The sequence below is a fragment of the Cydia splendana genome, chromosome 24, assembly GCF_910591565.1.
Source record: "Cydia splendana chromosome 24, ilCydSple1.2, whole genome shotgun sequence".
NCBI lineage: Eukaryota > Metazoa > Arthropoda > Insecta > Lepidoptera > Tortricidae > Cydia > Cydia splendana.
Genome location: NC_085983.1, coordinates 145,045 through 160,039, shown reverse-complemented (window position 1 = coordinate 160,039; position 14,995 = coordinate 145,045). Strand labels below are relative to the sequence as shown.

Sequence of the window (14,995 nt, the reverse complement as noted above, 5' to 3'; positions counted from 1 at the left end):
CGTTTTTGCTTCCATATAAATATGTTCACCTCTGCGTTCGTCGTCACTATACTAAATATAATAGCTGATTTTTAAGGCAGAGGTGTAAAACTACGTTATTAATTATCTTTTATTCAGCCCAACGTCAATCTTTCCCGGTATTAGGGCGCACATGTGTTAGGTTACGTTATTTTTAACGTTAATATTTATCAATTTGACCAATTATTTATTTTCAATAGTCGTATTTAGTTAATGATTTATGGTTTACACTAGTAACATTTATGGTTTATTTCTGGCAACATCGCTATAACGTGATTAGTTGATGTCTTGGCGGGCGAATAATATCGTTCAACGATTGGTTGACGTCATCGAAATCACGCGATGTCGTCCACCAATCGCGAGGCTCTATTTTCCCGCCATATTGGCAACGGTTCTTGGTCGGGAGTGGATCAAACCGTGCATTCTGTTTGGAGCGTTCGTGGAAATAGGTAGCTTATTCGGAGTGACGTGCTCACGGCTGTGGGTAGCCTAGGTTGCCTAGGCTTGCTAGCTAGCTAAGTTAATTAATTGATGTGTAAACGAATGTTGAGTTTAAGTGTCTAGAGTAATAAAGTAAATGGATGTTGAGTTTAAGCGTCTAGAGTATTAAACAAGTGAATGTAATCAAGTAGTTTGAATAAACATTCCTAATCTAACCGTTTGGAGTTTTCCTTTGTTCCGGTGCCTAGTAGTTGGTCGTTCATACATGTGACATATTAGCTGAATAAAAGGTAACTGGTGGTCTCTTACCCAGTCAATATACACCTCTTATAACTCCTGTTACCCCTTATAATTCCGTTAAATTGCTGCTACAACGCTCTTAAGTAGCTATGTGAACTTAAGGCTGCCTAATTTGTGCCCATTTAAGAGTTATAAAAGCTGAAAAGACGCTTATACAGCTCTTATGCAGCTTTTATATTCCAGCTTCAAGCGTATTCGTACTTCATTATGCGGCTGCTATACAGCTAATCTGTGCTACTTGGGAAGGTCTCCACTCAGCTTAATGTCAAGATCCCACCTAAGGATCTCGACGCTGGCCTTCCCTTCCCCTTCCATGCTGGAAACCTTTCCAAGAGAGCGCAACTCATGAATCTAGTATTTTAACTGGATTAGGCATGAGTGGTGGAGATAAGTGACAGAACGGGATAGTCTTATGTATCTTTCAGTAGGAGTAGCAGAGAAAGTGCTATTACTGTTTGTCCTTATCACAGTCTCATTTTTTTTTGTTCCCCACCTTTTAAAAGGGTGGGATACAAACAAGTGCGCATACGTCAACTTCTTGTGAACCATGTGAATAGTGCAAAGTAAATATTGAAATCCGTGTTTTGTGTGAATGTATTTAAACTTAAGAATTCAAAAAGTATGTTTAATTCCTCAATTATGTGTTGTACGAGTGACTGTCGGCAAAAACAGGACAACGTACAACTTTTCACAGGTAAGTACAGTATTTTACACTTTGGTCACATTATCATGCTTAGTAACAACATATATGCTACAATCTATATCAATCAAAATCTGATTAGAAAAAGCATTTATAGTAAAAATATCTCAGGTAAAAGATCATAACCTCGAAAGTATTTCCTGATAAATTACCCGACCAAATTGTGTACGCATATTGACAGTAATCAGTCACCCTTTTAATAACGTGTATTCAATTTAGTCGCAATGCTATTATTCGAGGGATACCAGCCCGTGATGCATATAATTACCCCAAAATTGGGGTATTCTGTACTTTAATAACATTTTACATATTAATTGTAAATTATATTTATTTAAATAACTGCTGTACAACTGGAAATATATGAACAACAAACTTGAACTGTGTTTAAATTATTAACATATAAATTAAATTTAAGCATTACGGTTATCGCCATCTTTCTAGCGTTTTCGGGGGTTTTGCCACGACTCAGAGAATCTTATTCAAAGATATGGCGCAGGCACTAATTCTTATTTTGCAATAAGAGTAACACATTACAAAATGAATATTTCGTTTATTATCTCCAGATTACCACGACATACAGCCACGCGTAATAAATGGATATCAGCTACCGGAAGGAGAAACTAGGTTTTTTTTTGCACCGGAACCGGAACTGAAACTTCCGTCGGGTACTACTTTTTAGTGAAGTGAAGTGTAGTGTGTGTTTTTAAGTATCATTTGCTGATTGTGATTTATTGATATTAAAATCTGAACACATTTTAGTAATAAAAAAAAAACGTAGAATAAAAATGGTTAGTTTTGTACCACCTGCGCGAATTATAGATATTTCATTGTTCATACGCCTAAAAAGAACGGCCCATTGACATTTTATTCAACAATTTTAATACGGTCAAACTAGTTAGAGTCGCACCCAGAAAAGTCTGCAGAAGATTTGATAGCCCACGCAGTGTAAGTGTTATTTATACGTCATAATTTCATAGAACTTTGACGTTTAAAATGACACTTGCACTGCGTGGGCTATCAAAATCGCTGCAGACTTTTCACGGTCTGACTCTAATTGCCTCCAGGGTAATCGCACCAACGTGATATCAAATATTGGGGTAATTTTTACCAATATGGTATCCCCGCGTTTATGACGTCATCTATGTCTATCCCTTACGGGCGCACGCGGTAGACCACGTCTAGAGAATCCTACCGTCTATGGCGCAACTACACGCTAAACTACAAATTTTATATAAGTGCAAAAGTTTCAAGTAAATTTAATGAGGCGCTATAATTATTCAGTTTCGCACCATACTCCTCCGTAATAAGGCGAAAAACGTTAACATATTTTTGACGTTGACTGTGTATACCTACAATATACTTTTCTTGGGGATTTGTAAATTTTATTACTACTCAGTATCATCCAGCATATCCTTCGATCCTAAATAACTTCATAGCTACAGTCCAGAACGCAGACATATTCGCAGACAAGTGGCCATCCCTACAACGTAGTATCAGGATTTTTTAAACTCTACCTATGTTACTTAATATCAGGATTCATATTAACTCACGTTTGTAGACGGGTCTAACGCGAATTTTATTCAATTACCTTTATTTACCGACGTTTCAAACGCAAAAGGTTGTGTTCAAAACGCGAAAGTTTTAAATATTATAATATCAGGATTTTTTTTTAATTATACCTATGTAACTTAGTAATACATATGTATGTTTAATTTATATGTATTTGTATGGGAGCGGTGGTGGCCGAGTGGATATGACGCCCGACTTTCAATCTGGATGTCGCGGGTTCAAATCCTGGCTCGTACCAATGAGTTTTTCGGAACTTATGTACGAAATATCATTTGATATTTACCACTAGCTTTTCGGTGAAGGAAAACATCGTGAGGAAACCTGCATACATCTGCGAAGAAATTCAAAGGTGTATGTGAAGTCCCCAATCCGCATTGGGCTAGCGTGGGGACTATAGCCCAAGCCCTCTCGCGCATGAGAGGAGGCCTGTGCCCAGCAGTGGGACGTATATAGGCTGAAATGATGATGATGATGATGATGTTTAATTTAAGATTCTAGAGATAGTTCGAAAAGTGTCTATATGTTTATGATACTGACTATGTATTGACAGTATAAGTGTCTTGAAGAAAACATTTGTAGAAAAATAAGTCACAAAATGTCCATAAATATTTCCTTCGTTCTGTTCCGTTACCGTCGCGTCGTACGTACACCAATAGATATTTTATGATCTAGTCTTTGAAAACTGGTAACGGCATGGACTAATAAATAAATGGTAACGGCATGGAATAATAAATAAATGGTAACGGCATGGAATAATAAATAAATGGTAACGGCATGGAATAATAAATAAATGTTGGCGCACTTTTTTATCTCCTAATCGTGTCAGGATTGCAAGAGCTCGTGTCGTGATTCTGTAAGTTAACCTACTAACTTACAGGCCAATTCGAGGTTTAGTTATTCCATCTGTTTCCAATATGATACTGATCTGTCACTGTCAGTGTCAAAAGTGTCATTTCTTTAACCAAAAACGTTGACACTGACGGCACCTAAAATTCGATTATTTAAGGTCCTATTAGTAAAATACAATTTCATAATTAGAACCAGAATGCTTTATTTGTAAAACAGGTATACATAGGTGACATAGGTCTTAGGTATATACCTTCGAGCAACACCGGCTTCCGAAGGTATATACACTTTGAACACTGTTTTGCCGGTTCGCATACAAATGTCAAAGAGAACGAAAATCTAATTCGATATTGCAAAATGTTATAACTTATAAAATGAATAAATTACAGTTAAACTGTGATTACATTAGATAACATTAGTTTAATTTGTTTCAGGCGTTGGCAATATAGAGAAGAACGCCTGGACTACGGATGGGAACCAACAGAAATAACAACATGAATTTGAACGCCAAGAACGCCTCGCTGTGGGCACCACCACCACTAGTGACGACGACTCCTTAGTCGATAACTACATACTACCTACAGCGAGGCAAGCGCCAGGGACAACTACGTGCAACATATTTATTGAACCTTTTGAACGCTTAATGTCAAGTATTTACCACTCGTCGGCGTACGCTGTCGAAGGAAACTTCACAAGTATTTAAGTTGACATTAGCTCGCTTGCGCCCGGGACGTAGCGTAAAGTGACTTTACAACAAAAACGTCACTGACACGCCTAGGTCCCGGGCGCAAGAGAGCTAATGTCAACTTAAATACTTGTGAAGTTTCCTTTGACAGCGTACGACCACGAGTGGTAAATACTTGACATAGAGCGTTCAAAAGGTTCAATAAATATGTTACACGTAGTTGTCCCTGGCGCTCAAAAAGTACATTAAATGTTGCATACTTTTTATTAATTTTATTTGCGTTGCACTTCATGATATTCCCACTAGTTACTACCAAGTTCTTACCAGTGGTAACTACTGGGATTTTTTTTCCCACCTTTTACCACAGGTAACTACTGGAAAAAAAAAAATCCCACTAGTTACCACCAACTCGGCTTGGTATAAATGTAGCGTGCTGTAATAAATAATTATGTGTCAGTTAGTGATTCAGTAAACTGCTTTAAAAGTGATCAAAAATATTAAAACAGTTTTACCGGTATAAGTGTAAAAACTAAAATAGAAGAGTCTCATTCTAGTTAAGTAGAAATTAACTTATTATCCGGATTAAATTTATCTTATTAACTGTAAATTGAATTACATATTTATACAAACGAACAAACAAATCAGTCAAAAACTGACAGACTGATTTCGTTTTATTATTTACAGCTACTTCATTTCGTTCTATTATAACACGACGCAGAGCTGGAATATGTGGGTATTCATAAATTCAGGAATCACTAACTGAAGCGGGCATTACATTATACAATTTGCAGTGCGCTAGCTGAGTTAGCGCACTAATTTAGTATAGTGTAAAGACAGTTAGTCAGTTAGTGACCCAATCTAGTGCGATCGCATGTGCTCTGCCGCACTAACGCTATCTAGCGCACTAGAACGCATAGTGTAAATGGTTTTAGCGCGCTACTGTGTAAGGTCAGTTGTCGGCACGCCACCGACGCACTCGAACACGCGTATGATGAATGTTTTATTGTTTTAGTTATTGCATTTCAGTTCAAAATGACGCAGCCACAGACTAGGGAAAAGGAAGTACCTACTGCTAAAATCTTCTTCTTCAATCATGAACTTTATAAAGACATACCATTTTTATGGGATAAAAAACATAAAGATTACAAAAACTAAGACATTAGAAATTATGGTAACAAAGTGCTTCTCGAAATGTACAAAGAATTCGACCGAAACGCGACCTTCGACCGAGACGCGACGTTCGCTTCGAACGATGATCATTGCTGAAATGAAAAAAAGACACTAAACTAACTAGCGTCGCTAGCTGGTGTAGTGTAATGAACAAGCTCTTTTTTATCTCGCCGAGCAACACTTAATTAGCGCTCTGCAAATTGTATAATGTAATGCCCGCTTGACACATAATTATTTATTACAGCACGCTACATTTATACTATACTATGTATACTGTTTTTATTAGTATTGAATTCTAACAATATTTTGGTGGTAACTACTGGGAAAAAAAATTCCCACCTTTTACCAAGCCGAGTTGGTGGTAACTAGTGGGATTTTTTTTCCCAGTAGTTACCAGTGGTAAAAGGTGGAAAAAAAAATCCCAGTAGTTACCACTGGTAAGAACTTGGTGGTAACTAGTGGAAATAACCCCATGATTGGGAAAAAAACTGCCCCCTACCGCAAGTTTAGCATATCATGCTATAAATCGACTTCAAAGCATTAAGCCTAATATATTTTCACATGCCAGAGTGCCTAGCCAACGTGACAATCACTTGCACTACGATAACGAAACGCTTTGTGTCTCTATATCACCCTTCCATATTAGTGCTACGGAGCGTAAACGATTGGCATGTTGGCTACGCACACAGTTCGTATAAGATTTTTTTATTTTTTTCTTACCTTCAGGCGATTTGTCTGCTGGTTTGACTCTTATATGATAAAACTTAGCACTACCTAATCAACGTGTAAGTCGTGTCTACAGATATGTATGTATAGGCGTCGATAGTTTCCGTTCAGAATTGCAGATGGTGCTTCAAAAATGGTTTCAAAATAGTTGCAGGAAGGATTCGACTCTTTTTGGTCAATATATTATACTAGTGCCAAAGAGGGCGCTAATTTTCAATATAGACCTAATAATAACTTAAGGCTAATTAATAAAACTTCAGATTAAAAGGTGGCATGCATTCCAGCGCAAACGTTCCCTATAAGACTTCTCTTCCGTTCCCTATAAGCAGAGGCGTATTTACAAATTTGGCGCCCCGGGCCATTTTGATTTGCCGCCCCCCCTTCATCAGTGACGATAAAGTATTTTATTTAAGAAAAAAAAACCTGCAACAAGTACCTTTTTGGTGTGAAATAAAAAAAAACTAAACATTTACCATTTACTCACATAGGCATTTACATTGTTTTCCTATGTACAAATTGGTTGACAAAATCATCAATAACGCTGTCGTAATTTAAAACGTTTGTCAGCTCAGCTTCTATATTAAGAAGAGCTAAGCTATTCAGGCGCTCTCCGCTGATAGTGGAACGTAGATAATTTTTTATTCTTTTGAGTGCAGAAAGGTGACGTCACTAATGTCACTATTCTAGATACAGATTTATTTTATATGGGCCGTTTTTGTCACTCAATGACGATGCGAACTCGTTATATTTGCCTGATCTGATCGGTGACCGGTGGGTACTGCTGGGTTTTGGCCATTGAGAATCAAGGTGAGACATGGCAGTCAGGCTGGATATAGCTAAGGAGTTCGGTCGGGTCTGGCATCGAGTCTGCTCGAGGGACTATGTTATACAAATGGATCGCTAGCTTTTTTTCCGGTAGACGCACATGAGCCGTATAGTAGACGGAAGCTGCTCCGATAGTGTGGACATTACCGCTGGCGTTGCACTAGGTTATGTGCTGTCATTGCTGCATATCAATGATAATCATTGCTATGCAGACGACAGTAGTAGGGATGCGTATTTCACAGGCCGTACCATTATCCCTCATTCTGTGGTGCTGGAAAGTCATGAAAAGTATTGTATTTGTACCTGATATCGAGAGCACTCTATCTGTACTGAGTTTCGGCATGGGATCGGAACACTTTAGTGAGATTCAATACCACGAAGACACAAGAACCGCCCGTATGTATATAGTCAGATGGGTCACAAATAATGTTAGGTACGTAAGTGAAAACGCGAGCGTAGCGAGCGCGAAATTTTTTCGAGAAAATAGTAGGTAAATTTTTAGGGTTTCGTACTTTAAAAGGAAAAAAACGGAACCCATATAAGATCACTTTGTTGTCCGTCCGGCCGTCTGTCTGTCTCAATATAAAGGGTCTTGACATGACAGAGGTCGGCAAAATCGACAAGGCTTGTTATTTAAATTTTACAAATAAATAGGGGAGCGACAAAATTCTGGTCGACCCTATATGAACAGCTAATATAATATTTTTTTGACCCAAATTTGCCGCCCCCTAAAATCTGCCGCCATAGGCTTCAGCCTACTCAGCCTAGTGGTAAATCCGGCACTGCGCCGTACTAATACTTCTTGAACGAAAATGTTGCTTAATTTAGGTACTTGTTGGTAGATATTTTTAGCAATTGGTGGGGTTTGAAGCGTTCGTTTGTTTATTAATTTAAATGTCAATTAAAATATAATAAAAATATAGCTAAGTTTGATTATAAAAGGCGCCCAGAAAAAGCCGCAGGGGGGCGGCTTCGCCGCCCCCCTGCGGCCTGCCGCCCCGGGCCATGGCCCCCTTGGCCCTATGGTAAATACGCCCCTGCCTATAAGGCTGCACTTGCAGTCGTCATTGCTACGTTTTTAGGCTTCGTCCCAGCATATGATAGTAAATAGTTTGTTTATATCGAACAAATCTATTTAGAGCGTTAGAGTTTTTAGATGTAGTGGAGCGACTGCTCAACAAGATTAATGAATTAAAATATGATTGCGTTATAGTAGGTGATACTAATCTAATATACACTGTTTGACCTCAACCACCGACCATAAATCCTTGGTAGATATACTGTCCTCATTACGACTTTAAAATATTGTGAATTTTCCAACTTGGGAAACTCGGAAAATCACGTTTATATAAACCTAAGCGACAACACCCTTGTAACCGCATTTCCGGCAATCTTCTATACATATAATAAAGCTGAAGACGGTCGAAAGTCTGTACATGGAAGATATTTGAAAAAAAGTTGGCTGGGGATACTTAGAATCGATAACAGAACACGTTCCAAAAGTTTTTAGAATTTTTGTCTGTTTATCTGTTTGTCTGTTTATTTGAACGCGCATCACGTGAAAACGGCTGAACGGATATTGATGAAATCTTTACTAATCTGTCGAGAAAATCCCCGGCCAGGTTATAGGCTATAAAAATTCAACCCCTAAAAGGGGGGGTAGCCACAACACTCGATTGACTTAAGTTTGCCCCTGAATCTTATGGCGCTACTTAGGAAGGAGGGGCAAACTTTATTCAAATATGTGCTACCACTATTGAGTACCCTGGTAAACTAACAGATGGCGCTGAATTTAATACGTTGTGACATGAATAAGCCACCGAGGAAAGATTTTGCCAAATTAACTCTAAGTTTATAACGGGGGGTACGGATATCAACAAAAATAATTGAATAATTATGTTGATTTAATAAATTAATAATACAACAAAATTAAACGACAGTAAATTAATTAGTGTCCGACCGAAGGTTCGGTTTCGGTTTCGGTTTCGGCCAGTTTCGGCCAAAAAATCATGTTTCGGCTGTAGTTTCGGTTTCGGCCAAAAAACGGCCGAACCTTTCGGCCGGGCCGAAACTTACGAAATGGTACTTCGGACAAAGACCAAAAGTTCGGGAATAAGTAGGACAACAATATTAATACATATCTACATATACTGATTCATGTATAGGTACAGAAATTAATTGGTTTATTATAAAACACAATTCCACTAATGAGAGCGCCACTGGACGGTCGACGCAGTCTTAAGAGGCTGTCAATACCTATAACGCGCGCACTGTCTAATTGTATCGGAGTGAATGAGATAGCACTGTCGCACGTAGCCGTTGGCCGAGTATCAGCTCGGCCCGAGTCGAACGATGTCTTTTTCGCTCTTATTCAGTCATTTTTCTATCTACCTCTAATGGCAAATTTTATGCGAGGCTAAAGGCTACGCTACGGACCGCAAAGTTGATTTTATCAATAGTTAATATTTTGCGAAGCTGAACAGCTGACTATTGATTAAAACGAAGAAAAAACCCTTAAAAGTGTCCCCAGTACAGTTTTTCATACGAATGCTCGACCTTAGCCTCACTTTTTACCTCAATTTACCATTGGTTTGAGTTCCACATGTCCTCTACTTCAGCTTAGCCTTTGGCCTCGCTGCGCCATGCTCGGCCTGCGGTCTCGCTTTTTAATACAATGGACATTGGTTGGAGTCTGTGCTTAACTACTTATCCTGAAGCCTGAAGCACGGCTTTGACTTCGCATGAAAGTGCGCCTCACTGGGGCACTTCGGACCTTTTAAGCCCAGGTGTAGATCGGTACCCGGCCTTGCGATATTGTTAACAAAAAAATTCGCGCTCGCTGCGCTCGCGTTTTTGGTTGACCCTGTATCTACATGTTAGCTTGACTGGTGAATGAATAGAGTTAGACCAAGAAAATTCTGCAATGATTTTGATAGCATACGCAATGCTACTAGTGCAAATATTATTTATACGTCATAATTTCATAGAAGCTTTGACGTTTAAAGTAACACTTGCACTGCATGTGTTATCAAAATCGTTGCAGAATTATCTTGGTCTAACTATGGTAATTTTCTTAAAAAACTGCTAGTAACATCAATTTCAAGGACATTGGGTGTTGACAGCCCCATAATATGTGTGTAAAAGCGGTTTTATGACATTTTTTCAACGATATTAACAAGTCTACAAAAGTTTCGGTTTCGGTTTCGGTTTCGGCCGAAACTAGAGCCAAAGCCGAACATTCGGTTTCGGTTTCGGTTTCGGCAAAAAAACATGTTTCGGTCGGACACTAAAATTAATTGCCCCTCATTGCACAGTCTTTTGGGGAACTGAGTAAACATTAATTAATAAAGAAAACTAAAAATGGGTTTACATAGTTACATAGTGGTAAAATAAACACACATAATTATCAACACGCGTATAATTGCATAATTATTTAAAATTATTAATTTTCTCCATCATAAATTATACCTAATCGTAATCATATTACACCCATATCAAATCCATATTCATACAAGGTGGGTACTTTGAAAAAAAAAACATTGACCTCTATCATTTGCAGCGCCGGATTAACCATTTTAGGCAAAATAAGCACTTGCTTAGGGCACCACGTCTAGGGGCGGGCACCAAAACCGTAGGCAAAAAAAAGCGCAGGCTGCATCAGCATTGCAGTCGTCGTGGCGTAGGTACCTACATGAAACTTTTATACGTGTACAAGAACCCATCTAATAACGTATGGGACGTATGACCCTTCTCTGTATGAAATCCTGGATTCGCGCCTGGTTGGGACTAAAAGTAAAAGTGTACAACTGTCTATCAAACTGCGTTTATTATATCAACACGGCTACGAGCGCAGTCCAGTGAGGACGTGTTACAAGTTAATTTAAAAAATATTAAAAGTCCTGTTTTTCTAATGTTAACCCTATTTCTACAAACGCATGGATTAAAGTATAGTGACTAAAAGTGCATCAATTATTACTTATTGCCACTTAGTGAGATTTCAAACGCTGCCGTAACCGCTCCTCTACCCCGCGTGGAAACGAGACGGGTTCATTATTTTTCATACCGCTCACACGTAGCGCACCGCGCCGGTAAGCAGCGTCAAGGAGCCACCATGTCCACCAAGGAGTCACTAAGCTCACCAAATGGATGCGGCGTTAGCAGCCAAATTTATCAACACCGATCTCGACCGACAAAAGGTAACTGTTCGCCACAAACGAAAATTATCTGATGGTAATAGCCATATTTTATCAGCCATATTTTTAGCTCAGCTAGAGCTAAAAGGCCAGATGGCAGAGATGATGTCTCTCATAAAAACAAATGCCGCAACCCAGACACAAAACATAACAAAGCTCTGTGCAGATGTTAATACCATTAAGAATGAAATTAGCAATATCTCAACCCGCATCGAGGCCATTACCACTGAACAAGACAATTTAAAGACCGAGGTGTCAAACCTAACCACCTCTATGAGTGCAGCTAACAATAAGGTACAGCTTCTTGAAACAAACTTGAACACACTCAAGTCGTCTATTGAGCAGGCGCCGATAGGCGTCACACCGGCTTGCTACAATGATGTCATCGCGGAATGTCAACAACGCACTCTGCGTAGCAAAAATATAATAATAGTAGGTATTGAAGAAGTTGACCCTACGATCGACGACAAGGACGCCCACGAACGACAAGAAATCAACAAAGTCATCCGAGAAATATCCGCCGACTGTCCTGAACCCCAACAAATTGTGGTATGCGTATTAACGCAGTATACCTCTGATCTATCCACTTACTTGATCTAGGTGCTAGCTTCGGGCGTAGAAAGCAAACAAGCAGTATGTTTTGTAGCTTTATTCTTGAGCACACACATGCATAAGCGAAAGCACAGAGTAGATATTTACAGAAGGAGAAATGGTAAAGCGATAGGCACTTAAAACTATTAGGCGCGAGCTAAATGCAATGGAATGCGATTGCAGTGCAAATGCGCGGCGCAGCGACATGCACCTCGCGTCAAAGCGGCTGATGGACTGACTCGCGTAGCCGCGAGAGAATGCGCGGGCGCAGAGCGGCCGGCGGAGAACCGGTATGGCCGTGACGTATGCAGTCGCTGCGCGCTAAACTATCTACTAATAACAAGGGATCTGTTTGTCCGCTTGAACATACAAAACATGTAACATTAACATTTGCTATTTGATTTTATTGTACCTAGTTCATTGTTTATATTAATTCATTTGTTGCAATAAGTTAAATCAATTTATGTAAAAAGGTTAAAAGGTAAAATTCATGAAATACTAATTAACAATTAAAATTACTGTAAATAATTATTAACTGAATTAGAATATAAAATAAATTCATTGTATATAACATTAAATGATTCGGAATAAATAATTAATTGCATTGGAAATAAATAATAAAATTAATTTAATTAAATTGTAAAAAGATAAAATTGTAAAAACATAAAACTGTAAAATGTAAAAGTGTATGAACATAAAATCAATAATAAATACATAAAACATTCGGCATGACGCCCACATCACCCCCCTCCAGAGACCGGCTAAGGGCGATAATAGTCAGGAAAATGAACTACACGACCTGAACGTGTACGTTTGACGACATCTTCCTCATTCAAAGCTGAACCTGTGGTGGTCGTTTTGTGGGAGTTGTTATGTGTTTGTGTTTTATGTGTAATGTGATTGGCGTGTGTGTCGTGAAGTATGTAGGCTGGCTTTATCCGGTCTACAGATACTGTCACAGACTTACCATTTACGAGCAAAGTGAACACCTTTGGACCTCTCTGAAGAACCTTATAGGGACCCGTGTACGCTGGTTTCAACGACTTGCACTGAGTATCGTCTCTTAAAAACACATGCGAAGACGTTGCTAGGTAGTTGAAAATAAATGTACGACGCTGACCTACGTGACGGGAAGCTGGTGTCGGGCGCAAGTTTCTCGTGAACGTGCGAAGCCGAGACAAGTAGTCCGTCACATCAGGAAATGGATCAGCACCTGGGTTGAAAAACTCACCAGGCATTCGCAGGGGCTATCCGTAGACGAGCTCCGCAGAAGAGGCTTGGAGGTCTTCCTTGAAGGCGTTTCTTACGCCTAACAACACCAGTGGGAGCGATTCAACCCAGGTGGTGCCGGCGTGACACGTAATGGCGGCCTTCAGCTGGCGGTGGAGCCGCTCCACCATGCCATTACACGCAGGATGATAAGCGGTGGTACGCTTGTGTACAAACCCTGCCAGTTCAGAGAGCTTCTTAAAAAGTGCAGACTCGAACTGGCGTCCTCTGTCAGTGACGACATCCACCGGGCACCCGAAGCGAGCTATCCAGCCGTGCAGCAGAGCCTGTGCGACGGTATCGGCGGTCATGTCCTGTATCGGGATTGCCTCAGGCCACCTCGTAAAACGGTCAATGGCTGTGAGGCAGTACTTAAAACCCTGACAAAGTGGAAGCGGTCCGATCAGGTCGATATGGATATTCAGGAACCTGCCCTTGGGGACGTCAAATGATGACAGTGGAGTGGAGACGTGTCGAGTGACCTTCGAACGCTGGCAAGCCAGACAGTTCCGAGTCCATTCACGACAGTCTCTCCTGACCCCGGGCCAGACATACCTGTCAGCCACGAGCTTCGCAGATGCATTTGCTCCTGGGTGACTAAATGAATGCAGGCTTTCAAAGACCTGACGCCTCAACTCTGCTGGAACGTACGGTCTAGCAGTTGAGTAACTGCCACTTTCATCGCAGTACAGCTCAGCATTTGTCCCAGGCACTTGGACTTTCGTCAGGTGCAGCGAGTTATCACCACCCAGCAGCTGCTCCAACTCCGGGTCGTTGTCTTGAGCTGCAGCTAGCCTGTTCACATCCAGCGGTGGTGTGATCTCCTCGACCCTAGAGAGAGTATCCGCTACGACATTGTCCTTACCTGAGATGTGCCTGATGTCCGTGCTGAACTGCGATATGAAGTCCAGGTGACGGAATTGCCTGGGCGAGCAATTCTCCTTGCGGGAATGGAACGCAAAGCATAACGGCTTATGGTCTGTGTAGATGGTGAAGTCGCGGGCTTCGACCATGTGCCGGAAATACTTTATCGCCTCATAAATCGCAAGGAGTTCGCGATCGTAAGGCGAGTACCTCTGCTGAGCAGGACTCAGCTTGCGCGAGAAGAAGGCTAGCGGTTCCCAGCCCTTCTCCTCGTTGAACTGCTGTACAACCGCGCCCATAGCCACATCGGATGCATCTGTGACTATGCAGAGCTTTGCCTGTGCATCTGGATGAGCCAAAAGAGCAGCCTGGCTCAAGTCCTGCTTGCAGCGATCGAATGCTTCCTGCTCTGCCGATGTAAAGTGGACTGGGTGCGAAGCTTTCACCGAACCCGCCAAGAGAGCGTTCAGAGGAGCTTGATTCTGGGCAGCACCGGGTACGAACCTGCGATAAAAGTTCAACATACCCAGAAAACGCCTGAGCTCCCGCACGTTCTTGGGCGGTGGGAAGTCCTTGATTGCGTCGACCTTGGCAGGGAGGGGCTTGGTGCCCTCAGCAGAGATACGGTAACCTAAGAATGTCACCTCTGCAGCTCCGAAGACGCACTTGGCAGTGTTTATCACCATTCCATAATCCTGCAACCTGGTGAACAGCTGACGAAGATGGCCTTCATGGGTCTTCTCGTCCTTCGAGAAGACTAAGAAGTCGTCCAGATAGCTGTAACAGAAGTCAAGTCCC

General features: G+C 40.8%; 1 protein-coding gene across 3 annotated transcripts in view; it reads left to right on the top strand.

Moving 5' to 3' along the window:
- The window catches only part of LOC134802411 (uncharacterized), a 58,028-nt gene extending 53,375 nt beyond the window's left edge, over window positions 1-4,653 (top strand). For all 3 annotated transcript variants that reach the window (XM_063775068.1, XM_063775066.1, XM_063775067.1), the window contains one exon: window positions 4,309-4,653. In XM_063775068.1, coding sequence (XP_063631138.1) covers window positions 4,309-4,364 — 56 coding nt within the window. In that variant the 3' untranslated portion in view covers window positions 4,365-4,653. The remainder of the gene's footprint in view (window positions 1-4,308) is intronic.
- Window positions 4,654-14,995: the final 10,342 nt, after the last annotated feature.